The 25,539-nt window shown below is 45.5% G+C and overlaps 2 protein-coding genes across 2 annotated transcripts; one reads left to right on the top strand and one right to left on the bottom strand.

The window, feature by feature from the left end:
• Positions 1 to 743: 743 nt before the first annotated feature.
• Positions 744 to 11,669, bottom strand: LOC119458079 (26S proteasome non-ATPase regulatory subunit 8). Its single transcript, XM_037719890.2, has 7 exons — positions 11,515 to 11,669; positions 11,112 to 11,184; positions 10,585 to 10,687; positions 10,042 to 10,135; positions 8,477 to 8,575; positions 4,465 to 4,650; positions 744 to 956 (listed from the first exon to the last, which is right to left on the bottom strand). Exons 1-7 carry the CDS (start codon positions 11,620 to 11,622, stop codon positions 825 to 827), a joined length of 795 nt encoding a protein of 264 aa, XP_037575818.1. The 5' UTR covers positions 11,623 to 11,669; the 3' UTR covers positions 744 to 824.
• A 301-nt stretch (positions 11,670 to 11,970) lies between these two features.
• Positions 11,971 to 24,376, top strand: LOC119458076 (protein FAM98A). The gene is made up of 10 exons (XM_037719887.2): positions 11,971 to 12,111; positions 13,839 to 13,984; positions 14,772 to 14,828; positions 14,983 to 15,060; positions 15,661 to 15,740; positions 18,825 to 18,935; positions 19,486 to 19,683; positions 20,235 to 20,334; positions 21,287 to 21,460; positions 23,390 to 24,376. Exons 1-10 carry the CDS (start codon positions 12,074 to 12,076, stop codon positions 23,761 to 23,763), a joined length of 1,356 nt encoding a protein of 451 aa, XP_037575815.1. The 5' UTR covers positions 11,971 to 12,073; the 3' UTR covers positions 23,764 to 24,376.
• Positions 24,377 to 25,539: the final 1,163 nt, after the last annotated feature.

The following is a 25,539-nucleotide window of genomic DNA, read 5'->3' as shown; positions in this document are numbered from 1 at the left end:
GCCATCTTCAATTCTGAGCTTATAAGCATGACAGCAAGTGCGAAGAGTCACGACTCGCACAGGGTCAAATGCCTGCGAGTTTACGGGCATTTGATGCGGTATAATAAGGCTAGCGGGAATTGACCAAGTTTTGCAATTCAACATGACCCAAATGCACAATGTTTTAGTATAATGGCTTATGAGTCTAGTTTTCCCAACATGGACAACGTAATTGCAATGTTCCAACATATCAAATTAACCCAACTTGCTAATAAATGCATGTGCATATAATTATTCAATATTCAATTCAATACTCGAGCTTAAGTATTCATATTCATTTCGTATTAGAAAATTCTGATATTTGCACACCCCTAAAACAAAATTCAGAAAATTGCGCATTTTTTTGGAGGTCAGTTTAGCATTGACTCATTCCCAGTTTCAGGACCTGCTACAGGAACTGCGGCAGCAATCCGCAGAAGATCAAAAAAATAAAAGGCACCACTGAGCTCGTTGGTCAATTTAGTTTTCGTCGAAAAGAAAATAAACCTTCGACTCCCCCCCCCCCCCCACATCACTTCCACCAGTCCACAAAGGATCCCCAACACATCCATGGCTGAGAACCACTAGCCTAGATAGAGGCCCAGGCCCGTACATTTTATTTAAAATTTTTTCAAGTAAAGCCTGGATGCCCTGAAAACTAAAGATTTACAGTCACACCAGCGCAATCGGTGTAGAGACACCAATGCCCAAATGAAGACCACAAGACCAAGGGAGAGATTTGCATTTTATACACTTAAAAAAAAAAAAGAGGCAGACAAGCACTGCGATATGAATTGTGGCGGCCGCTAGACAATCATCTCAAGTTCACGGGCGTAGCCTATGGCCTGGATCGCCAGGTCTTCTGTGGAGATGACGTCTTCTGTGTGCTTCACTTCCGTGCCAAACTGGTACACGTTGTTTGTTGCCGTCCACCCTCGCTGGTAGAAGGGGAAGAAAAAAAAAGAGGACATTAGGTTACGTGGAGCGTCTTTTCGTCATACCTGAGTCACGCATACAAACTGCAACAAAATACAGTAGAACCCCACTGTTACGTTCCCGGGTGCTGCGTTTTCCCGGCTGTTACGTCGTTTTCGGCCGGTCCCGGCACAGCTCCCATAGAACCCAATGCATTGGTAACCCCGCTGTTAGTCGCAACTGTGGGACCGTTCCCGCATCATACGTTGCGAACTGCCACACCGCGCCGGCCCGAGCGGCCATTTTGACTTTTCATGTCGCTGGGCTTGGTTGCTTGACGATGGCATTGGCCGCCCAAAGTGCTGGGGGCGACATTTATTACGTATTTTCGGTTTCCGCCAGCAAAAGTATGGCCTTTGATATCTGCTTTTGCTATCTAAAGATGATGTCTATGACACGTTGCGGCCCTAAAATTGGTTTTGGCTCATAGATGTTCCATATAAAGTCCAAGTGCGATAACGCCGTCCCGCGCGCCGTATGCTTTCTCTCGCGCGCGAGACGCAGTCGTCGGCTCCCCTCACACGCTTTTACTCGCACATACAGCATACGCCGGGCGGCGCGCCGTATGCTGTATGTGTGAGTGAAAGCGTGCGAGGGAAGCCGCGCGGTTGGAGATTGTTGTGGAAAGGGGTGAAAAGTTGGGTTAAGTGCAACGCGATAACTGTCTCTCAATAGAGGACACCTCAACCGCATTGCACAGAGGGGAAGTGGGATTGACAGTTAGAGGAGAGAAAGATCGCAGAGGCAGCAGCAGCAGCATCTGAGGCGCCGGAAAGGGGAGGTCAAGGTTTCCGTATGCTGAATGTGCGAGTGAAAGCGTGAGAGGGGAGCCGATGACTGCGTCTCGCGCGCGAAAGAAAAGCAGGGAAGAAGCTCGCCTCCTTCCGTTGCACTCGAGGCACCAGCGAGGGAGCAAGGGGGAGGGGGGGGGGGGATAGCAGGCAGCGTTGTGCTCTGGCATCATACTGCGCGCGGTCCCGCGGGCCGTATCTTGAAAGTGATCTGCGTGGGGGCAGATTTTACGCAGTGTAGGTGCGGCGGCGGCTCGTGGCTTTGTGCGTGCTGCATGTTCTCGGCGCTCAGTTTGGGTTGAAGCGATAGACAACAGCACGAAGGTCACTTCGCTCGCTTCTGCAGCGGCGCTTAACTGCGCGTGTCCGCGCTCATCGAGTGTGATGTGTTCATGTTTGCCCGTGGGCGCCGACACCATGTTTGTTAATTAGTTAATAACCGAATGTTTACAAGTTTATACAGACGATAAAACTACTATTACTTTGTATAGCTCATCGCAATTGATACTTCGGCTGTCGGGCGAAACTACTTTTTGTCGCGCGTAAGAATTAAAATAATATTGTGTGCAGTTCAACATTACTCCCATTTCTCAATTTTTCCTGGCTCTTGCGTTTCCCGGCTCTTACATTTCTTTTTACGGTCCCGTGAAAAACGTAACAGCGGGGTTCTACTGTAGTCTTTTGACTAAATTGGTGATAAAGTGGAAACCCATTGATACATTCCTCGCTGTTGCATTTACCTGGCTGCTATGTCCCGTTTCCGCTGCCCTGACCTAAATCCCATCCACTTCCATGTATTACCGTATTTACTCGATTCTAACACACCCTCGATTGTAACGTGCACCCGTTTTCCATGCAAAAAAAAAAAAAAGTACTTTATAGTGCGCCACCTCATGCTTTCATACAGAAATACAACTTTCTCTCGTTTGAAAAAACAAAGATTTACTCCCGATGCACTTAAGTTGCGATGAATAAAAAGAAGTCGCAGTTTCACCCCAAAGGCAAAGCATCGATTGCAATAGAAAATTAGTAGACCGCTATACGAAGTAAGGATAGCAGTTTTATCGGCCGTATAAACTTGCAAACATTCGCTTACTAAATAACAAGCACGGTGTCGCACGTACACAAACATGAGCACATCTCGCTCGCTGATAGCGGAAACTCGCTGTCAAAACACTGGAGTGACTAAGCGTGGGCGAGCAAGTTGACCTTCGTGCTAGCATGCCTCTCGCTTCACCGCGACCCTGGCGAAAACAGTGCGCGGCGGACTTTCCCCGTCGCAGATCACTTTCAAGATAGGGCCAAGGCGATCGTATCGCCGAAGTGGATCATCGCAGAATACGTCCACTGAAACCTTTCCGCGTTGCTTTCTCCTTCTTTTTGCGCCAGTCCCGCACGCAAGTTTCGGATTCTCCGAACGCCCGTGATGCAGCCCGATTTCCATCCATCTCCACACACATGATCACTTTCCGTTTAAATGCGGCATCATGATGAACTCGGCACTTCATGCTGATAGAGCAGATGCAGAAAACGGGAAGACAGACGGTATACTAATGCCTAAGCACGTGTACTGCAGCACATGGAGGAAGCTACGAGAGCTAGGCTAGAGTTTAGCTAGGCTCAAAGTGCGTGCGGGGCAGCCATATTGAAATTCTGACGGCTATATGGTAACGCAGATTTAGGGTCGTACTCGATTCTAACGTGCGCGCAACTTTTGGGACTGTCTTTTTGAAAAAAAAAGTGCGCGTTAGATTCGAGTAAATACGGTACTATGTTCCTGTCTGATACGTCGCCTTTCTGCCATTTTCCTGCATCTTACATTGTGTTTGAACGTGGCAATCACGTAAACTTTACAGTGCCAAGTGTGACATAGTGGGGGATTCTGGATTACTCCGACCACCTGGGCTTCTTCCACGTGCACCTAAATCTAAGTGGACGAGCATTCTTGCATTTTGTTCGCATCAAAATGAGGCCACCGTGACCGAAAATGAACCCGCGACTTCGAGCTTAGTGGCGCAGCACTATGTTCGTTAGGGTTACTGCGCATGCTCCCACAGGGAGCATTATTGGGTGGAGGTTCTGAATCTTGCGCAAAAATCAAACCAAGGCTGAGGGAAAGCCACACACTGCATTCACAGGAACCAAGCTCGTCGAGACACTAGCGATTGTGAACGACCCACGTTATCTAAGACACCCAAGGACCACTTTATTATGAATGGAACACACTATAAACTATGGCAGTTGTTGGATTTATTCTCAGCGAAAAGAAATCTCATTGCACAAGCCAAAACATCAGTTAACCCAGGATCCTTGACTACGCACAGCGCAGTGGCACAATCTATTGGAAAACATGCGAATTTGCAATCATGAGTGATTGTAAGAAAAAAAAAGTGCTTGTTTTTGCATCAAAAGAAAAAAGAACAAGACGGAAAAATTTCGGAAGCAGTTGTCTCAGCATTTATCATTAGAAAAAGCACCTATCTGTAGTGATGCGGTTGCACTCCCAATCAAGACTTTGTTTATCTGCGCCTTAGCAGTGGCTTCCCAGCACTGCATGGCTGCTTCGTGAACCAAATGACGCAGCTCTAATAGAAAACAAAACGCTCAGCCCCGCTCGCTCTGGAACCACATACAGCACAGGTGTCGAAAAAAAAATGCGGTAGCGGGGAGGGGGAGGCACCTTGCTGGCGTAGACGTCGGTCAGCTGGGGCGAGTCGAGGAACAGCATGCGGGTGACCTCAGGGCTGGAGATGCGCTCGTAGGCCTTCTCGATGCAGCGCGCAATCTCGTCCCGCACAGTGTCCAGCAGGATGTCCATGAAGAAGCTGTAGCTGGCCGCTGGTACGTTACCCTTCGACAAGAACACCTGCGGCCACCACAAAGGCACCGGGGTCACTCTCAATGAAATCACTCACCGGACAGTGTTGCCACCCCTACTTCTAACAGCACCCTTTTCTCACTGCTTGAATCGTTTCGTTAATTTTATTTTTATTTTCTAAATCTGTATTTGATGGTTATTTTTTATATGATATGACTTATTATAAAAATTAATTCTGGAGTTCTACCGCCAAAACCACGATCCGATTACGAGGCAAACTATAGTGGGGAACAACTTCGACCACCCGAGGTTCTTTAACATACACATGCATTTTTGCATTGAGCCAGGAATCAAATGTACAACCTCCTGTTTAGGAGTGCAATGCCACAGCCACTACAGCATTGCTTTCTTTAAATCCAGAATTTGATGATACAAATTTTTTTTTTTTTTCGTCCAGTATCGATACTCGTTTCTGGTGTGCATGTGCTACTTGTGCGTTTCCTATGATTTCATATTGTGCAATGTGTCACCCTATTATGCCTTGCTGGGGCTGAGGGTACTGCGATATATATATATATATATATATATATATATATATAAAAGGCCTCTTGTCATTGCAGAGTTCACAATAAGCATTTTGCTCAAGCTGTTAAAGGCACACCCGGATGATGTAATGAGGCTGACGACCAAGTGAAGTCAAGTTTGGGGCAACTCGTTACACACTAAAAAACATTTGCACCCTTTTTGGCTCACCTTGTCACCAACAATAATCTCTTCTTTCTGGGGTTTTACGTGCCGAAACCAGTTCTGATTATGAGGCAGAGCTGTAGTGGAAGGCTCCGGATTAATTTTGACCACCTGGGGTTCTTTAAAACATGCACTACAACGCAAGCACACGGGTGTTTTTTGCATTTCGCCTCCGTCAAAATGCGACCGCCGCGGCTGGGATTCGATCCCGCGATCTCGTGCTCAGTAGCACAATGCCTTAACAATAATCTGTGCCAAGTTCCTGTCAGAAACGCTGTCATGCTGATGCATGCATGCCGTTTGTGACCCGAAAGTACTGGAAGGTCAGAATTGAGGAGTGTGCATGCAAAGATAGATGATTATTGTTCGAGGACAAGGTAAGCCGCAAAAGGTTAAGTGACACAATGCAAGTGTTACAGCACGACAGAAGACTGAGACACGAAATGTGAATCTTATAATGGAGACACAAAATTGTTTTCTAAACATTACACTCTAAAACATGTACACACATACTTGCCAACCTATGAAACTCCCAAAATAAGTAAAAAAAAAAAAAAACCTCAAACATGACACCAAAAAGTGTGGTGGTGGGTAGGACGGACGAATAGCAGATTTTTTTAAACTTTGACCAAAGCAGCTGCCTTTTGAGGAGAACATTTGCACCTTAATAACGATGATTTACCTTTAGATGCAGCAAAAGCCACAGCAAACTCGGAACGGCTAATACCCCTGTTACACGGGCAGCTGCGAACTCTGTTGAGGTGAAACTCCCTTATGGAGAGTTACGGCAATGCAGTTGTGGCCGTGCTACACGGTACAGTGCAAGCTTTCAACGGGTGCCACATGGGACAGAAACAACGCTGCTGCACTTACTTCCACATGCAACTGTTCACATACACAGTTGCCGCTACAGTAATCTATTGGTAGTTTTTTTGTAACGCAGTATGTAATCTAAGTCATGAGGGAGGTAGTGGCCGAATACTGCACCAGGGAGGCCAATGCCTGTTCTGGTGAGGGAGTGACTTTGATGAAGCTTAGTGGGCCTGCCTAGTTTGGTTGCACCTGAACTAGTATAGCCCCACTAGCTCTCGGCAATATGTATTTTTTTTTTCTTTGCCGGTGTCAGGCACCACTCCATGCCTGAAAATGTAGTGGAATGGACCAGGATTCGAACTTACGACCTTCAGATTTGAAGTCGGGTGTTCTACCTCTACTCCACGCCACCACTACCTATCAAGAAAGGGGTCAGGCAAGGAGACACAATCTCTCCAATGCTATTCACTGCATGCTTAGAAGAAGTATTCAAGCTCTTAGACTGGGAAGAATTAGGAGTGAGGATCGATGGCGAATATCTCAACAACCTTCGGTTTGCAGATGACATTGTCCTATTGAGCAACAATGGAGAGGAATTACAACAAATGATTGAGGACCTTCATCGAGAAAGTGCAAGAATTGGGTTGAAGATGAATATGCAGAAGACAAAGATAATGTTCAATAGCCTGGCAAGCGAACAAGAATTCAGGATCGCCAGTCAGCCTCTAGAATCTGTAAAGGAATATGTTTATCTAGGTCAATTACTCACAGGGGACCCTGATCATGAGAAAGAAATTTACAGAAGAATAAAATTAGGTTGGAGTGCATACGGCAGGCACTGCCAAATCCTGACTGGGAGCTTACCACTGTCGTTGAAAAGAAAAGTGTACAATCATTGCATTCTACCGGTGCTAACATACGGGGCAGAAACTTGGAGGTTAACAAAGAAGCTCGAGAACAAGTTAAGGACCGCACAAAGAGCAATGGAACGAAAAATCTTAGGAGTAACGTTAAGAGACAGGAAGAGAGCGGTGTGGATCAGAGAACAAACGGGGGTAGACGATATTCTAGTTGACATTAAGCGGAAGAAATGGAGCTGGGCAGGCCATGTAATGCGTAGGATGGATAACCGGTGGACCATTAGGGTTACAGAATGGATACCAAGAGAAGGTAAGCGCAGTCGAGGACGGCAGAAAGTCAGGTGGGATGATGAGGTTAGGAAATTCGCAGGCGCAAGTTGGAATACGCTAGCGCAAGACAGGGGTAATTGGAGATCGCAGGGAGAGGCCTTCGTCCTGCAGTGGACATAAATATAGGCTGATGATGATGATGATGATGATGTAATCTAATAAATTCATAGCAACAAAGTTTGCTGTATGTTACTGCAAGACTTTAGTTTTCCAAGCACAGCAAAGTTGAAGGCGATGCTGGCCACACTGAGTTTTTGCGTTCATGCGTGGGCACGTGGGTTACGTCATTCGACTGGTGAGTTTTCATGGTGAGCCAAACCACACATGTGGCTCGCGCACAGATAAACAAACGAAATGGCAGAATGACCGTTCCCCATGCGGCATGGCAAAGCATTGGTGTAGAGGGCACAGGCGCCGATGTCCTTAAAGTCAAATTAAAAACTCCCATTACGTGGCATATAACCCAAGGCACAAAAAAACATAATACTAAAATTTGTAAGTGAGCAAGACAACAATTTTATTAGCTTGGTTTTCTTCGCAGCTGTAGCTATCTGAGAACGAGAGTACTCCATCCAGCCATAATCTCCATTTAACTTCCTTGGCGCAAGGGAGACCGTTTGACACGGAGCACGATTCCCTTGACGTAAAGACGAATGAGTTGAATGGAGTTCGCAGGTGCCTGTGTGACAGAGGTGCAAGGCTGATAAGCAACACATTGTTTTCGGATCGCATTGACTTACTCGGCAACTTTGCCGTTGCCAATTTTGACTAATTCAGGAACTTGTCTGTATAAACTTGCATGAAGCAGGTACCCCTCTAGTGCCCTCTCACCATCAGAAGACTACCAACAGAAGTACTATTTTGATGGTGAAACTTTCTAAACAGAAGGTCCGGGGACCAACGAGTGATCCTTTTTTGAGAATAGAAATTTTGCTATTATTGACACAACATTCGTGAAATTGTAAAATGAGCCCCAATTTGTAAACATCACAAAAAATTTGGGAGAGTTGGCCGGTATGTTTATAGTAGAGCACACAAACATACACACATGCACAAAAAAAGGGGTAAACAGGTGACGACACTGTATGCAAGCCAGATACAGCACAGCCTCTGGCATACTGCACCTTGTTGTAGCTGCCCTCCATGAGGAACTGCTCAAGGGAGACTGGGTGGGTGATGTACACGTTGCTCTGGATCTCCTTGGCTGGCAGAAGCTCCAGCTCCTGGGTGCAATGAGCAATGGCAGGGTGAATTCCAACAAGCCACAGTCGTGACACAATGCAGACTCATTTGCAACATGTGTGAACAAGATGGCATGGTACCTCATTCACCATCAAGACCGCTGTGTTGTCTACTGCGCACATACAGCTTCGTCAGCATGAGTCCAGAATATCAACACAGCAAGCAACGCGTCCGTTCCCGATACATGTCAAAAGTGGATACTATAACGACGACTTGACGAAATACTGTTCACTCAAGTCACCTAACTTGGGACCTTTCAAAAGCTTGTAGAGAAGCAATCGTCTTGTATTCACAACATGGTGCACGCTTCGTCTCCTGTCTTATTAACACAGACAGCTGTGAAATGCAAAGTCCTTAGAAGCATCAAATCCATGCTTTGAAGTTGTGACGAGTACCCAGGTGAGCTGCTGTTTAAGCAAAACACTGCAGTGCGTTCAGCTGGCATCAATCCCTGGCATCTCGTGATTTCGACTGACTGAAGAACGGAAGCGCGGGTAGCAGCATGCATAAAGATATTATATTAGGCTGAGTACATGAGTCACAATAGCTAAGCAGCAATAGCATTCCACTGCCACATGCAAGGTCTCTGTCCAAAATCCAACCATGGCAGGGGCACAACTATGACAGAGAAATGTAACTGATCTACATTAATAGCTATGCAATCTGCATAAATAAGCAAGAGATGTACTGATAGTGCAACACGTGGCAGCAACTATCTTCAATCCAGTCCAAGTTGTTCGTTGAATTGAAACAAGCACAACGAAAGCGTAGTTTGCACTGTTAGGTCTGCGGCCACGAATGAACACGCAATGTTCTGACAGTTCACGCGCTTGCACTGTCATCCATGCAATGAAGAGACAGTATGGTTAGGTTGCAAACTGCCGTGCAGATGCTTTTCTCCGCTATCATGCCAATGCTAGCTGCAAAGTGATCCGATGTATGTCATATGTCATAAGAGTGGTTTGTCTGGGATCATGTAAGTTGTGCGGAAACAGCTTTATAGGAATGCTAAATGCAAATAACAAGTCAAGCTAAAGTGGTACATTAGTGCTCCAAGCTGTCAAAACTCTCAATCAGAATATGAAACGAGCCTTTCACTTATAAATGTAGGACAGCACCAGTGCCACCAGAGTGAAAATACAGCGTCAGCTACCATAACACACAGTAGTTTAAAACTGCCAAATTGTACTCCAGCAAAACAGAACACTGGGTAAGTTGGTACAGGTTGACCATTTTGAACTGCAGCGCAACAAGATGGAGCAAAAGAGAAGTATTGATAGAGTAGTAATCGCGCACCTCATTCTCTTGTGCTCCAGTCTTTATGAGCAACAGCGAGTAATGATTGATGCTTGCCTACAGCATGTCTATTGACAAGATAAGCGTTGCTTGCTGAACATGGGGTCAAGGACCATAATGGTTTTACACAAGCAGGAGACAACGTGCTCACCGTGTGGAATTCGGCCACCCTGTTCTGAGACAGGAGGCAGAGGAGGTTGAGGCCGAGTAACTGGTACTTGTACGTAGACTCAGGTAAGTCGTTCCTGCGAGTGAAACATCAAAACAGGAGTCTTAGACCAAGGAACAATCTTTCACACATGCTGAACCAGCTACAGTGGAATCTCATTGACACCATTCTGCATAATACGTTTTTCGGGATAATACGTTTTTTTTAATTCATTTCCCAGCCACTGTCTCATAGGAGCAATGGATTTCAGATAATACGATTTTCGGATACGTTTTATTTTCCGGTTCCCGTGAAGATCGTATCAACGAGATTCCACTGTACCGGTAACTCAATCCCTGAACCGTTGCTGACAGCCAAATAACTGATAATCACGCAGTTACAGCAACTCTGCACAAATTAATAAAGAGCTTTGTCAACATGACTTTTTTTTTTTTCTCCCCCTGTTCTTTTTATCCACAAAACCTTGGTCATCGCGATGGCGAACACCGTTTATAGCCACTATACCGCAATGTCAAGATAACTTACTGATAGTCAAGGTAGTAGCATTTTAACTGGGCCATGTAGCGCTCAAAGGACGGGATGTCCCGCGTCAGGACACTCCACTGGGCGCCAATTTCGAGTATGTCCCCTGCAAAACGAGAATGGGACAAAAGACCGGCGTCAGAGCGGGCCCGCACACACAACCAAAGTGACGAAGCAAGCATTCCTGATGCCAGCTGTGACATAAGCAACCAGCAAAGGACACAACAGGGTTTCGTGCAAAACCGTTAAGAGGTCAGACCACTGATTAAAAAACGGGGTGACCGCAGTCATCGTTACCGACAAGGGTGCGGTGACTTGCAGTATGCGTGGCCACAGCTACGTGCGAGCAGCTGACAAAATTTTTCACTACGTTAGCGAATAGCAGCCGTAAGACGAACACGCTAGTTCAGGCAGGAACATAGTTTTGACAAAACCGCAGCGTCACACGAAAGTGCTACAACGGAATTAAGGAAGCTGACATCACGAGGAAACGGTTAAACGAAACCAAAATAAGACAGAGCAAAACTTACGTGCTAAAAGGAGTTCCTTCTTTGTGACGGAGGTGTTTGAAGTGGGCAAGAACGGTAGCTGCGTCAAAGTAACCTAGAGCGAAAGAACAGAAGAAGCGCCCATGTGTTCAGACGTTCAGTACAGCAGCCGACGCTCAAGCTGCAGATGCTCAGGCGACGGGAGCGTCAGGAAATGAATGGAGCCATTCCCGTCCACGTAAAACACTGCGCTTACACGGACGCTTCGTGGCCGTTACTCTTTATATTTTTATACTATGAGAGAACATGCAAGGTGGCTTCACCGCAGTCATGACACTGCATTTTCCCGGCCTGGGAGCGCCTAGGCTTAAATACCAATGTTACCGGCACGAAAGGTCTCCTACAATAGCGGGTGACGAGCGACGACGGCGCTAAAAATGCTTACCTTTAGCATGGCTAACAAGGCGCCGCATCTCCGGAGGTCGGGCGATTTCTTGCTCCATTCCTGCGTGAGGAGCTGGTAATTTGCGACCAATTCGTCTAACAGCGCCATATCTGCCGCTTTGACGAATTCGGCCTACACGTACATCGCCGCATCGGTAGCTGTTTCGTAACTACAGTCAATTTACAATCTGTGTTGTTTTCTGTAGGTTACGCATAAAAGAAATGTAAATATTTAGGCTGTATTTTATTACATAAATATTATGCAGGCTCAGGAAAGACTGAAAGAAGATTCCTAATAGGTGATGTCTAAATTTAGTCTACCCTCTAAAGTTATAACGCGAATCTTGAAGGCTGTGCTTTTGCGAGTTGAACGCGCCGGACGCAATTTTGGTAGCCGGAAATGCATCATAGGCGGGGCTTTCATGGAGGATGCATTGAACAGGTAGAGCCAGCTTTAGCCATTCTAATCCAAACCGAGCACGCCGGAATTGTCAACGCGACAACGCGAGCGTGGGTTTCACGATCCGATTTCACTTTCGGAGTTTTTCTCCACGTGTGATATGGATGACCATGTTCTGACGGCGCTGGAGGATCTTAGGCAAGTCTCCTTTACTCGTACAATGCTCTGTCGGCACTGTTTTCTTGCACCTCGCAGCTGAGATGCCAGCTCTGTTGTCGATGCCGGGCCGGCACAACTCATCCACGCTGCAGCTGACGCCACCCGACTATCGCCTCTCCTCTCTCGTAATTTCCAGTTCTCTCTCGGTTGTTAAGGTTAGCAACGGCTGTGTTGTGATGTATTCGCGTTTGCTTGTTTAACATGTTTTTGATCGTGCGCCGACTAAAGAAATAAAGAAAATGAAGAGACCCTTGCACGGACCAGATGCGCTTACGCGAGCAGCGTCTTCGTCGCGTTTCTTTTGCGCGTGGTTAAACTTTGGTTAACACGACGTGCGTCGCACTGACGTCGCAGTTGTGCTTGAATCAAAATAAAATGTTAATCACAAAATGCCAGTGATCTGGCGTCCAGCAGCATTCAGTGTCGCTCTTCGGTCGTAGCTGCTGCATTCACTGATTGGCTCCCTTTAGGGGAAAATAAGGGAGCCTATACAGTAACTGTAGTACCTGCTTCTAAACTGAAAGCCAACTTGTAGGGAAAACTTAAACTTTTCTTCTTTAGAAAAGCGTTCGACCTGCAATCGCACCTCTGCCACGCATTTACACAACGGCGTGCGCGACGGTTTAGATTAGATCAGTTGATGCAGCCACAATTCGACTAATTGAGCCCAATGCACTATCAGCTTCGTTCTTTACGTCATTATATGTAAGCCTGAAGTGCATATGCATTTGTTAACTTACTGAAGCTAATTGATTACCCTGCTAGATTGAGTCTTGCTGCACTTTTTTCTTTTATTCGGCATTAGGTTCTGACTGGTAAAACCCTCATGTTGATTTTCTTCCAATTTCTTTTTCTGCATCCTAGAATTTTTACTTTTAAGTGACACACATTAAGTACAACGACAATGTAAATTGCGTGACTCTTGTAGTTACGCTAAATGTAGACTAAAACAACCCAGAACTGTTGTTTCATTCTCTGGAATTTTCCCAGACCCCGTAAACAGACCCCTCTTCCTGTCGCTACTTAGAAAGCTAGCATTTGAGTCTGTACAAGACAGTCACTATGCAGACCGTGCACAAATCAATTGGTCATTTTATTTCATCTGTTTGAACAAACAGACAGAAAAGCGACGGATAAAAGCTGCCGTTCGACTACTTGACGAGCCCCCATCACAAGGGTTCACAGCAGAACAAGGACAGATCACATCAAAATAAACACATAATTAAGATCACATTGTTAAAGTAACAAGATAAAAATAATAGCACAATGCTGTGATCAACAATATAATCGACAAACATGTCACAGTGGCAAATATAGTCAGCGTCGCTTTAATCACTGCATCAAAATATTTATTTGCTCTACAAAAAAAAATGCTATGAAAGAACATGTTGAAGCAAGAAGATTTCTTGATGGTCCTTCTTGTGATTGTAGGCATCACAATGCAAAGCATTTAATAAATACTTACACAACTTTTCCTTCTCACATTTAAGTTCACTTATATTATTGCTCTCACGTGGTTGGTAAGACCTTTGCAAAAGCCATTTATGTCATTGAGGCGTGACACTCAGCTTAGCGAACACTGGGAGATTATTGCTTACGATTTGGTTTTTGGTTGTACTACTTGTAGTTTTCATCTGGTCAGGGATGAGAAGTGCAAGTCTTTGAATTCTTTCTCTCTCTCTTGCCTTTGGGTGTTTGTGATTCAGGTATGATGGTCCCTTGGTCAATGATGAGCTGTTTGCGAAGGAGATTGAAGATGCCAAGTCGGTCAAGTTCACGGGACTCGTGGCCTGGCTATCGACCGAGATCAAGTCCCTCTGCAACCTGGAGGACCACGTCAATGCCATCACAGGTGTTCCTTTAGAGCTAGCACTTGCACGTGTAACTCTTGTTACATACGCACATACAGACACCTTTGTGATAGCCCTGTTTCTGCACATGTGCATCTTTGGTCCATGCCACTGAATAAACAGTGCAAGTTTAGCGCTTGTGATTTGTACCATACCCTTTGGTGTCAGTGAACCGACATTAGAAGGGCACTTGCTTTGAACTAGTTTATTTGCACAAGTTCCTGAAACAGGCGAAATCGGCAACAGCGGAGTCGCTGAAAAAGTCACTCTGCTGCTCCAAGTTTGCTGCTGCTGCTGCGATTGTGCTGCTTTTAAAGATAAATCACCGTTATTAATGTGTGTGTGTTTATCCCACAAAAGGCCTGTTCTAAGAGTAAAAAGCAAAACACAAATTTTTTTTTTTTACTATCCCCCCTTCCCTTCTTTGTCGTGTACTCAGGATTTTAACAAATAGTAAAGTTCGCAGGTAGGCAGGCATGGTGTCATCCTGTAGAGTGAACAATCATGTAACATGTTACGTGCAATTAGGATTGGTCTTATTGCGGCCGTTGAAGAATACAGTTGAACACAGGTAGTATTGCAAATTATTCGTATAGCAAAGTAAATCTAAAATGTTTGTCGCCAGTATTAGTGTGTAAAGAATATATACCTATGCTTTTAACGACTATCAGATGTGACTAATGTATTTTTTGTCAGATGCGACTTTGTGATAATGAGGTTGCAATTATTATTATGATTGGTCAATACTTTCAACCGCAATAACCACACCTTTTGGTGCTCTCATTACAGATGTTGACGACTGGAACACATTCTTGCTTGAGCTTAGCGCTTTCCTGAAGGAGATGCGTGAGTATTGAAGTTAGCCTTTTTTCTGTCCTCATTCTCGTTATGTTTATTTTTTACTTTTTACGTTTGTAATTTTGTAACTGTGTGTTTTGTGTTTCTGTAACAGCAGCATATGTCATGCCCCCGTTTTTTGTCTTATCCTTTTTCCTTGCAGAATGTCCAATAAGTGCATTGACAGATGGGCCCATGAGCCAGAGGATTGTGTCAAAAGAAAACAGGCTGCTGCTCCTTGGTGAGTTTATCACCTTCCACGTTGTGGTCAGTTCATTTATCACAATAAATCACAAGCACTTATCACAATCACAAGCAATGTACATTCTCTGCCAAGTTGCTATTTAACGTGTATAAAATCAGCACCGACGAAGAGTGTCAAACTCAGAAGTCACAGTATATCCTAAATTAAGCATCTCGTGATTTTAATATTGCAGCACCTGTACATGGTGATACTGTAACCGTATTCCTTTCTGTGAGCAAAACACAGAAAGGAATACGCTTACAAACAGTTACCAAAATGTAGAGAGGGCAAAAAGGTAGTCGATCTTGTAAACAGTTCATGAGAGTCGCAGATCACCTTGACATCTTTCATTTCGTCGAACTTAGTTACCACATATCCTGCCAGAAATGCCAAATATTGACTCTGCAAAAAAACATTGTTTATAGTATTAGAAAATAATGACAGTCATGTGAAAGAATTATCAAGGATTGGTTAGGAAAGTAGTCCTGTGGTGTAGCTAGTGACGCAGGCGCAGAGGCATTGGATGTATCACTTTCATGTTGTCTGCAAATAGCAGCCTGTGGACTCACCCTAATCAATGCTCCCATCTCCTTCCAGGCTTTCTGTGCGATGAGCTGCAGGCAGCGCGCATGATCAAAGTGATGAACCCGAACAGCAGCGCCCTTCAGGTGCAGATGGTAAGTTTTTCGCATCGGAATGCCTTTTTACATGCATGTGACAGGCTCAAAGATTGGAATCAGTCCGGCCCAGAAGAACACTTGAAGTTAAACTAATATGACAAGTAGGTTTATTATACTAACCCACTGTTTTGGAGTCCTTCCGACACCTTCTTCAGGGGTGACTTTGAAAAGCTGCAGCAGTTTGTAATCTGGCTTGCGCACCTGGTGTTTTTTGGAAGGCAACCTTACGAAGACCTTGTGATGTGTGTATGACAACCCTTCCAATGGTCAGATCATTCTCTTGAAAGTGGCCTGACTGTGTCACGACTAAAGGTAGGGTTCGTTCCATAAGCTTGTCACGGTCTCAAGGATGAGGGTACATTCAGAATGTAGTGCTTGTCACTGTGTATGTATTGAAGTCACATGAAACAGTAGCCATATTACCATTGGGTAATAACGGCTGCTGCACGTGGCTGTTGCGTTACCTACGTCGCTTCAATACAGACACTGTGGCCAGCAACAGAAATGGAGGTAGTGTTTTGTTTCGAGTTCAATTGATGGATTGGGTTTTATTTGATAAAGCAACACATAAGCTACGAGAGACATTTTCGTGGAGAACTCCTGGCTAGCTTTGACAGCTTGGGTTTCTTTGTACACCTTAATCTAAGTACGTGAGCGTCTCTGCATTTCGTCTCCATTGAAATGCAGCTACTACAGCTGGGAATAGAGCCCTCTACTATCCACCAGCGGTGGCTGTTCTCATAACCATGCTAGCAGCAAGAGTTGAACCTAGATTGAATGAAGGCGATGAAAATCTAGAATTGTTTAGTTGAATTCAGAACTTTGCTAAATTGGAGACGCTTTTAAAGGGGTTGAGTAATGACACAATTTTTGTCGGGCTTTTATTGGACAGCTATTGACCCAGTAATTATTCTATGGTGCGTCGATTCTTTAAGAGAGCAAACAGTAATTTATTATGTTGCCTTTTAATGCGACCTGTTCGGAACACACACAGAGTGGAGGGTGGCTAAGAATCTGTAAAAAAAAAAAAAAGGAGACTAGCTAATTCACATCACCAGTTTCACCAGACTTGTCCGTGTGCACAAGCGCACACACTATGACTGTTCTGCTGAAAGCCAAGTCCATTCAGCGTTCGAGGGGACAAGAGGGGAGAGGGGGTTCACCTGCGTTTCTTAGAGAAGCGCACAAGTTGAAGGGCCAGTGTGGCAGCTTTCGGTGACGCAGTCATAGTATGTGAATCGACCACATGGCCGATGAGTGAAGCTCAAACCCTGAGCTTGGCTTCAGTCAACCTGCGCTGCACATGCCACCGGCTGGCGACTGTGGGTCATAGTATGTGGCCTAGCACGATTGCACTGGGCTGCCTGGTGCACTCTTGAGTGTTTTGTGATACCACACGACCATCAACCCTGTATTCAGTGACATGACTAGTGTCCTTTTTAATGTCCAAAGCCACAGTGCACTTGGTGGTCATTTTGAACAGGTTGCATGAAAGGTGCTGTAATTATTTGTGGTGCCCTCCAGGAATTAAAGTTTCGTACTGTAATCATAAAGTTGACAGCTACCGAAAAAAAAAGAAAGAAAAAGCAGGATACAAAATGTGTGCATCTGTGTTCCTGTAAAGTACTTGCACTGATAGTGTTAACATTTTCTTCAAGAGCGAAAAAGCATGTATATACCTATTTGAGAGGGGGGGGGGGGGGGGGGGAGGTGTTTGTCAGCTGTGGTATTGCTCTTTGCTTCAAAGTGAACTGTATAACATTGCATTGTCATACAACACTGCAATGTTATGCTGTGCGGCCATGTCAGATTTCCTGTGCTGCCTATGATGGCATGGATGATTTCCTTCTTTTAGAAGGCAGGGAATTTTCATCATAGTGGGTGACACATTGCATTTTTAAGCATCTTGAACAATTTCCAGTGGCCTGTTTTCCTTACTTGCAAGTGCATCGCTTGCACTTGCAACCAAAACATAGTATGTTGCATACTGGAAGCGCAAACGTGCACAAGTATATGTAATTTGACTTAAACTCATGTGCGCCAATTATAGTTTTAATATACTACATGACTTAGTTCTTCTGTGGAAAGCATAGCAGATCACAAACAACTACTTGGCAAAATGCACAGAATGAGACTTCTACGAAAATACTACATGTGTATCTCCGCATCCTTGCCTGCCAAATATGGAACGGAATATAGTTCCGTCAACGTTTTCAAGGCATTATTTTCTGTGAATAGTATATACTGGGGAGTATGAAGTACTCCATTTAATTATGGTTTAGCGCCTTTAGGGGGGATGACGAGTCAACTCGTCATGACAAAGGATGCACTACCTTGTTATTGTGACACATAAGTAAAACACAGTCTCTTGCTATTCTTTTTTTTTTTTTAGACAATAGCCGTAAAAGTTCTATAGGCATTTCTGGTATCATATATTTTAGAAAAAAAGAAAAGGCCACATAAATGCAGCTTAAAAAAAAAAAATTCGCATTTCTTATAATATTTTGAAGTTTGTCATGGCAGTTAAAGGGTTAACTGGGTACGTGACAATTTCGCTGCTTTATGTGATAAACATGCTCTGAAGGCGACATACCAGGTATACACAATCAGCACCGATTGGGACTTCCACTGGTTGTCCCGAACCTTGCATTACGTCAGCAAAACAGTGATTGAAAGAAGGAAGCTGCCCCATAACTTTCAATCGTTGACCTCTTCCATGTATCTGCATTAAGCTGTGATTGTTAGGAAGCTGTAATTCAGGAAATTTTTTTCACAAGCACATCACGAGTGCTCAATGAAAGATGTTGGCACTGCATGCTGTGGCATTGTGTGCAGTTTGATGACTCTGGAAAGGGCAACGTTAGGAAACCATTGTTAGTGTTTGAATGCACTGACGTCGTTGTTGTACATAATTTTGTCGTTTCAAAACACCACATTTGTGAGCAGCAGAGGGCATGCTTTCATTTGTAGCTTTGTAGCTTTCATTTGTAGTTACAGTATTTAAACAATCTGTAAAACAGCGCCCAGGTGTTTCGAGTACTAACGTGTACTTGGCCACTGTTTCTTGTTCATTTCCTGCAGGATGAGTCAGCTGTGGCCAAAGCCATGAAGGGCATGCTGATTACACTCGGTTTTGGCAAGCCACCACCGAACATCACGCCTGCACAGCTCTTCTCCAAGTCGGAGTCCAAGGTAAGCAATGAAGCATCAGCATAGTGTGACCATTTAACGTGTTGACAGTTCTCCATTTGCTGTGAAATTAAATTGAGGATGTGCCTAACTTGCACTCAGTGAACTGCCCGTAGTGTTCTGCTCCAGCTACTACAGCAGACGTTCACCACCTGTTGTAGTTCTGCCCTGTAACGAGGGCTGCTCGACAGAGGATGCAAAGAGCTGCCAAGCTACGAATGTATCGGAGAGACTGCTTAGGGATTGGATCATTTGTGACAAGTTTGCGAAGCCCCTACTGCAATTTCTGTATAAGGAGAGCCTTCACACTTTTACCTAAATGAACACATATGCCTCAAAGCAAGCATCACAAAAAAAGAAGAAAAAGTTACACATCTTAATTCTTCAGTGTATCTCATTGAGAAACTATTCCTTGCATTTCAGCTAACTGGCACAGTTGTTAAAACCGCAAGCAACGAATGTCCTTCTTGCACATTCGCACTGTTGCATGTTCTCTCCTTCATTTCTGAAAGGTAATCAACCCCACATATCTGCTCTGGTCTTGTGCATGCAGGTGCGTGAGTTGGTCCCAAAGGCAGGCCCCACAGTGATGAGCAAGCCGCTATTCGCTGGCGGCCTTACAGAGAAGCAGTGGTTCGCGCTGGCCAAGTTGCAGGAGCAGATGCAGGACGAGTACCGCGTGCGACGCGAGACACTCATCAAGCGTCTCGACGTCACCATCCAGTCCTTCCTCTGGGCTGAGCGCCTCAAGGTATGTGCAGTTTGCTGTATGAAGGAAAGTGTGGCCAATTAAACTGGACCAATCTCCGACACTGCGTAGTCAGGGTGGGCACTTGATGAGCAAATGCTAATGCCAGCGAACAAAAAATCTCCTTGTTGAGAGAGGAGTGGCCGATTCACAGATAGCGGCAGGGGAGGTGTTTTGAAGGTTATGTCATGTGCTCAGTTACGGTGCGGGCGATGCAAATTGAGGAGTGGCAACTGAACTTTCTGCAGCAATTTTCTACACAAGAAATTTATATAGTATTGCTGCGCCGAGAACGATAATAGGCTTCTAGACAAATAAGCTATCGATCCAACTCAACTTTATATTTTCTTTTAGTGTCCTTTAAGGGAATTACGTTCTTTATTTCTGGGCGGGAAAGTCTGGTGCATTTTACAACCGAGGGAACAAGAAACGTGCAAGCATGGTAATCCAATTTCTCCATTTAACAGGGGCCATACTGGCAAGTTTTTAGCATATTGTCACTCTAAGTGCTTTGCCGGGATCACGGTTCACAGCGCTGTCAAATAATCATGCAGGGCATGGAGGACAAGATCGCGAAGGCATACCAACCGAGGCGAAAACTCATGGAGACCGAGCCCAATGTCAGCGTGGGCCACGTCCTCGCTGCCAGAGAAGGTGAGACCCCTTCGGGCAGGATCAGTGATGTTTTAACCCGAGTGCCTGGTGCATTCAATGCGATAGCATTATAGGCAGACTTCACACACCTTGTAGGTATAAAAAAAAATTAAACACAGATAGCGACTTGATGAGCAAATGCTAATGCCAGCGAACAAAAAATCTCCTTGTTGAGAGAGGAGTGGCCGATTCACAGATAGCGGCAGGGACCTTGTAGGTCTGACAAAAAATGTAGGCCAATCCCAAAGGTAGTGCAGTCTAACGTCGCGTCTCAGGCTATCTGTCACGAGCATGGAGGAAAGAAACAAAACGGGAGAGGCCCTGACGTCACGTTTTTGAAGCCAGAAGTTGTGGGATCTCACACGTGCTCTTGGGACAAAGGAACGACAACACAGTAGTGCAAACAATCTCAAGGGCATTTTTTGCGCCTTTCATAGACCAATGCACACTAGCCGAATTACAACCAATAGAACATTCACATGGGCGCGCGACAAGTCAAGGAAGTCAGACTCGCCGCGACCGGATAGCGAGCGAATATGTTCGCCCCATGCTGTGACACCATCGCCTAGTCTTTCACGTGTACGGTCACGCGAACGGTGGCGCGTTCGAACAATCCGTGTTCGTCCATACCGGTGCCCCGCTCCGAGCCACGCGAGGCCGCATTTCAGTGGGGGTGAAATTGGAGAACACTTGTATACTGAAGTTTAAGCGCGTTAAGTAACTCCCCGGTGATCAAAATTAATCTAGAGTCCCTCTCTACGACTTGCCTCCATAATCAGATTGTGGTTCCGGCACATGAAATCCCAGAATTTTTTGTTTTTTTCTGTATGAAAGCCATCACTGAGGTTGTTGCTGGCATGCACTTGCGGGACCAGAGTCCACCTGTGGCTCTCGGCATCATTCTCTTTGTTCTTGTGGCTAATTTGTTGTCACTGTAAACGTTTTTCCGCAGACCTGACGATGCTGGAGAAGACGAGCGGTGCGGGCGTGCGCAAGAACACCAAGAGCGCCGTGAACCGGGTGCTGATTGGCATGGTGCCCGACCGGGGCGGTCGTCCCGAGGAGCAGCAGCCACCACCTCCCGAGATGCCCAGCTGGCAGAAGCGCTCCGACGCACCGCAGGGTGGTAAGTCATTCTGTTTCTTTACAACTGTAACAGGGGTTGGCACTGGCAGGGCAGCCAACGTGTCCTTCGAGACGGACGATGTTAATCGAGAGCATTGCAGTGCTTGCATGATTGCATACCTGCCAAGTCCAGAGAAATACCATAGAAGGTGGCCATGGCATGTTTCCTGTGCCCATAGCTTCTGGCGCTTCCGTATCCAATGCGTTGACCATCATGCAGAGAAGTGGGACCTGATGGAGAAACTGGTTCGCGGCATTGCCGAGTTTGAGGATGCCATCATGGCTGAAAGGCCGCCACAGCGGCAAGTGAAAATGAAAGATTTTTTACTGCCTGCTCACAAATAAAACTTCTCTGCATGTGTGTTTGAGTGAGAATTAAGATGTAGTTATTTTCTGGCCAGTAATTCTATAGCCATTCACCTGCCTGTCAGGTAATTAGTACATTGCTTGGTGAGTGAGTACCTGATCCACGTTCTTCATCAACTACATATTAACGAGGTTTTACTGTATATGCTATTCAGGGCACATGTGATGTTAATAGCAGATTGGCCATTCAGGAAACTTGCATCATGTAAAGTTCCTAACACATTAAAAATTGTTCTCTTGGCAAGCTTTGTTCTAGCGAGTGGTTTCAGTTCTGGTTTCTTGGAAGTCAGGCAATAAAGTTATGACATGACTCGCTAAACATTTTCTCTAGTTTAAGATCCTCAGATTTACTACTAAATAGACATTGGTGGTTCTGACCAATGCTTCAATACCCTGGCCATAAAGCAGCTCAATTGGAAAAGGAAAAAAAAAGCCCCATTTTTTGGTCAGTGCTTAATTAAACATTGGTGCAGACTGATTGAACAGCTTGCGTGAGCCAATGCCATTGAGATCTAGTTGAAGCAGAAATGCCACCCACAGCTTTGTTCAAAAGTGATTAAACCCATTGGCCAAGTGCTGCAGCTAGTAAGGTTCAGCAAACTGGAGGAGGCAAGGTGCAAGTTTGTAGTACTAATTTGCAAACACACTATTGAAAAAGCAAGAAACGTAAGGGTTTGCTCGAACCACGAAGAGCCCTTCGTGTGTTGATGTTCCCCCACGGAAGCAACTGCCCCAGTTTAGATGTGACAGGTTGTACAAATGTTGAGCAATTGGTCGTCTACTTATAAATTATTAAAAGTAAACGTCTATAACAACCTAAGGTGAAAGCTGCGCAATGAAACGTGGATAGAAGGAAGGTGCAGATTTTATCTGAAGCCGACATGCACAAGCTGGCCCGATACGTTTTACTGCAGTCCATAAGAAACCACAAATTATTGCAGTGAACATGTTGCAGTTAGAAGCACTTGAAAACGTAAACGAGGCACATAAACAAAAAATTTGTAAGCAATAGAATAGACGTGCAAGTGTGAACGAGCACTAACAGCTTCACTGGATATTATGTTGTGATTATGCGAGGCTGCAGAGGTCTACTGGTGTTCTTTTGTATACCTCATTCTATATTCACATTTCACTGTGGCCTTCTAGAGAATGTCACTATCCTCCTCCCACTGGCATAACTGTATCAAGTATCAATGCGAATGAAACCAGAGATCCAAGTGCTACAGCAGTAATACTAGTTAGAAACATGCCTGAATCAGCGTGAAAAAAGGATGCAACTTTCAGCGAAGTGTTTTGCCCATCTTGCTAGGGCATCATGCCGTATTCCCTCGAGCAATATCATACATAAGGAACAGCCCAACTGCTTTAAAGAGGCTGTAGAGGCTAAAGACATGCATGCCCTGTAAGAAAGCGTTCGATGAGACTAAATGTTCAACAATAAAGCTACTTGTTGCATGTTAACATGTCAGATTCGAATCCACAGTTGACGAATAATCAACGCTTAAAAACATTTTTGGTATTCCCTCTCAATTTACTAATGACTGTATGTTCCAAATTCCTGCAGGTCGCGGAGGCGGGACAAGCTACTCGACTGGCCGCGTCCAAGGTGCCGGCTGGGACGACCAGAGGAGAGGCGGAGACGGGCGAGGCGACGGGGGATACGGCGGTGGTGGCTACGGTGGTGGTGGCTACGGCCAGAGGGACCAAAGAGATTCCAGGGGAGGACACGGTCGGGACGGAGGCTACCGTGGCGGCGGCGGCGGCGGCGGCTACAGGCAGCAAGATAGCTACGGAGGAGGCCATCAAGGAGGCGGCGGAGGCGGCGGCTACAAGCAGGATAACTACGGCCAGAGAGATGGACACAGTGGCGGGGGAGGGAGAGGAGGCTACAGAGGGGGAAGGGGAGGCCGGGGAGGAGGAAGACAGTACGACAGATGATCATGCTACACTTCGGGTTAACACGGAACAACAGGTTGGGGGGGGGGGGGAGCATAGTTGGGGAATTGGGGTTTAACCGATACATTATCGTCGTAGTTTTGGGATGTGGGAGCAATTTTTTTCGGGGGGCACAGATGCAAGATTACACAAAGATTTTGCTGTAATAGCCTCCGCTGTAATACACCTCCTCAGTAGACAATGCCGTGGATTGTCTACTTAGGAGATGTATTGTTGTAGATGTGCTGCATAGAGAGACCTCCAACGATGTTGGCGACTCGGAGCTAAAATTGCGCACACAGGACTGCTTGCACGTGTTTGCAATAGATTGTGAAACTGAGCGTAGTCAGGCCTTTATGACAAAAAATGAATGAATGTCTGTGTGTAGAGATGGGGGAGGGGAGAGAAGGGTTGCTAGCGGAATTGAGCATAATGAACTTATCAATCAGCTAGCAGAAAATGAAGTGGGGCAAGGGCATTTAAGAACGTGCTTGCCACTCGTAAATTATTCAATAGCATGCATGGTTTTGTTGTATGTTCCTGGTGTGCAACCAAAGCTGTTTGTGTGAAATGTGTGAGTGAATTAAAGTGACCAGTGGAACTTTGCATTGCAAAACTGTTGTGTGTTGTATCAGAGTCAAAACTTTGCGGGGTACCTTATTGCCTCACGTGCACACTATTCAGCGCAGTAATGCGCAATAATTTTAAATTAAATTCGGGGGCTCTACACGTCAAAACCACAATATGATTATGAGGCACGCTGTAGCGGAGGGCTCGGGATTAATTTTGACCCCCTGGCCATGCATTTTCGGTTTGACTATGCATTTTCGGTTTCATTATAGCGGGAGAATACTCAATGAGGAAAGCATAAACCAGTGAAATCTTAGTTTACTTCAAGGTTCGTATTACGAGGATAAGCGAGCACTGAAGTGGTACATCACTACACCACTATAGTAGACTGGTAGACTTCACTACTGGACTGCACAGCTCTCTGCATGCAACTTTTGCAGAGTCGAACGTGCAACACTAAGGAAGGTGGGGCAAAACCACTTTTACATTTCTGGTAGTGGCATCAAGATTGCAGCAACTGCTGTCCATAGGAAGTCAATTTTTAGGGCAATGGCTCTTCTGATGTTTACATAGAAAAGAGCGTGCCGTACATTGTATGCAGAAGCCAAGAAAAATTGTGTGCAGTGTCTAAAGCCTTAGACTGCCAACTGCACACGCAGTTTATCGATCGTATAGTCTTTGTATATGAGCCAACCGTCTTGCAACCTAGACTTTACGGAAGCACCAGCTTTGTGTTAGAATCTACAACTTGCATAACATGCTTTACGCGGCGAGCGGTGTAGCCGAAAACTCTCGTCACCAGCTGTGCCGTGTATCACTGCCTCGGAAATGGCCAAAGATATTTCAGTGCTTTAATTATTGCGAAAGCAATTACATGGACACTCCAGGCAAATTTTCGCCATTGTCATCGCCATGATGTTCCGTATGATGTCTAAGAGTGATAAATTCCTATCACACGCAGTATGGTGTCGGTGCGAGGTGAAGTGTGCAAGAGTGAGCCAAGAATTGATGCGCACCATCCTCTCGCACGCGCTAGCGGGTTGGGGGGAACGGGGGCGGCAGGTGAGCACGCGAACGGTGAATGCCTCCTCCTCTAGCCCAGCCATGCGTGGCTGCGCCCTATCTTGGAGATAATCTCTGGCAGGGACAAAGGTTGTGGATCCAGATGGCTGATGTCTGCATGTGCACTGTCCTTGCGAGTGCCTAGTA

The sequence above is a fragment of the Dermacentor silvarum genome, chromosome 7 (assembly GCF_013339745.2).
Source record: "Dermacentor silvarum isolate Dsil-2018 chromosome 7, BIME_Dsil_1.4, whole genome shotgun sequence".
Lineage (NCBI taxonomy): Eukaryota > Metazoa > Arthropoda > Arachnida > Ixodida > Ixodidae > Dermacentor > Dermacentor silvarum.
This window is presented reverse-complemented; position numbering and strand designations above follow the sequence as displayed.

Excerpts from the sequence above, each read along its gene's own strand:
- LOC119458079 (XM_037719890.2), bottom strand. The coding sequence starts at position 11,622 with ATGGCGCTGTTAGACGAATTGGTCGCAAATTACCAGCTCCTCACGCAG. Across the intron at positions 11,185-11,514 it reads CCTTGTTAGCCATGCTAAAG|GTTACTTTGACGCAGCTACC; the intron begins GTAAGCATTTTT and ends CTTTCGCTCTAG. Across the intron at positions 10,688-11,111 it reads GAAGGAACTCCTTTTAGCAC|GGGACATACTCGAAATTGGC; the intron begins GTAAGTTTTGCT and ends CTCGTTTTGCAG.
- LOC119458076 (XM_037719887.2), top strand. The coding sequence starts at position 12,074 with ATGGATGACCATGTTCTGACGGCGCTGGAGGATCTTAG. Across the intron at positions 15,741-18,824 it reads GCGCCCTTCAGGTGCAGATG|GATGAGTCAGCTGTGGCCAA; the intron begins GTAAGTTTTTCG and ends CATTTCCTGCAG. Across the intron at positions 21,461-23,389 it reads CTCCGACGCACCGCAGGGTG|GTCGCGGAGGCGGGACAAGC; the intron begins GTAAGTCATTCT and ends AAATTCCTGCAG.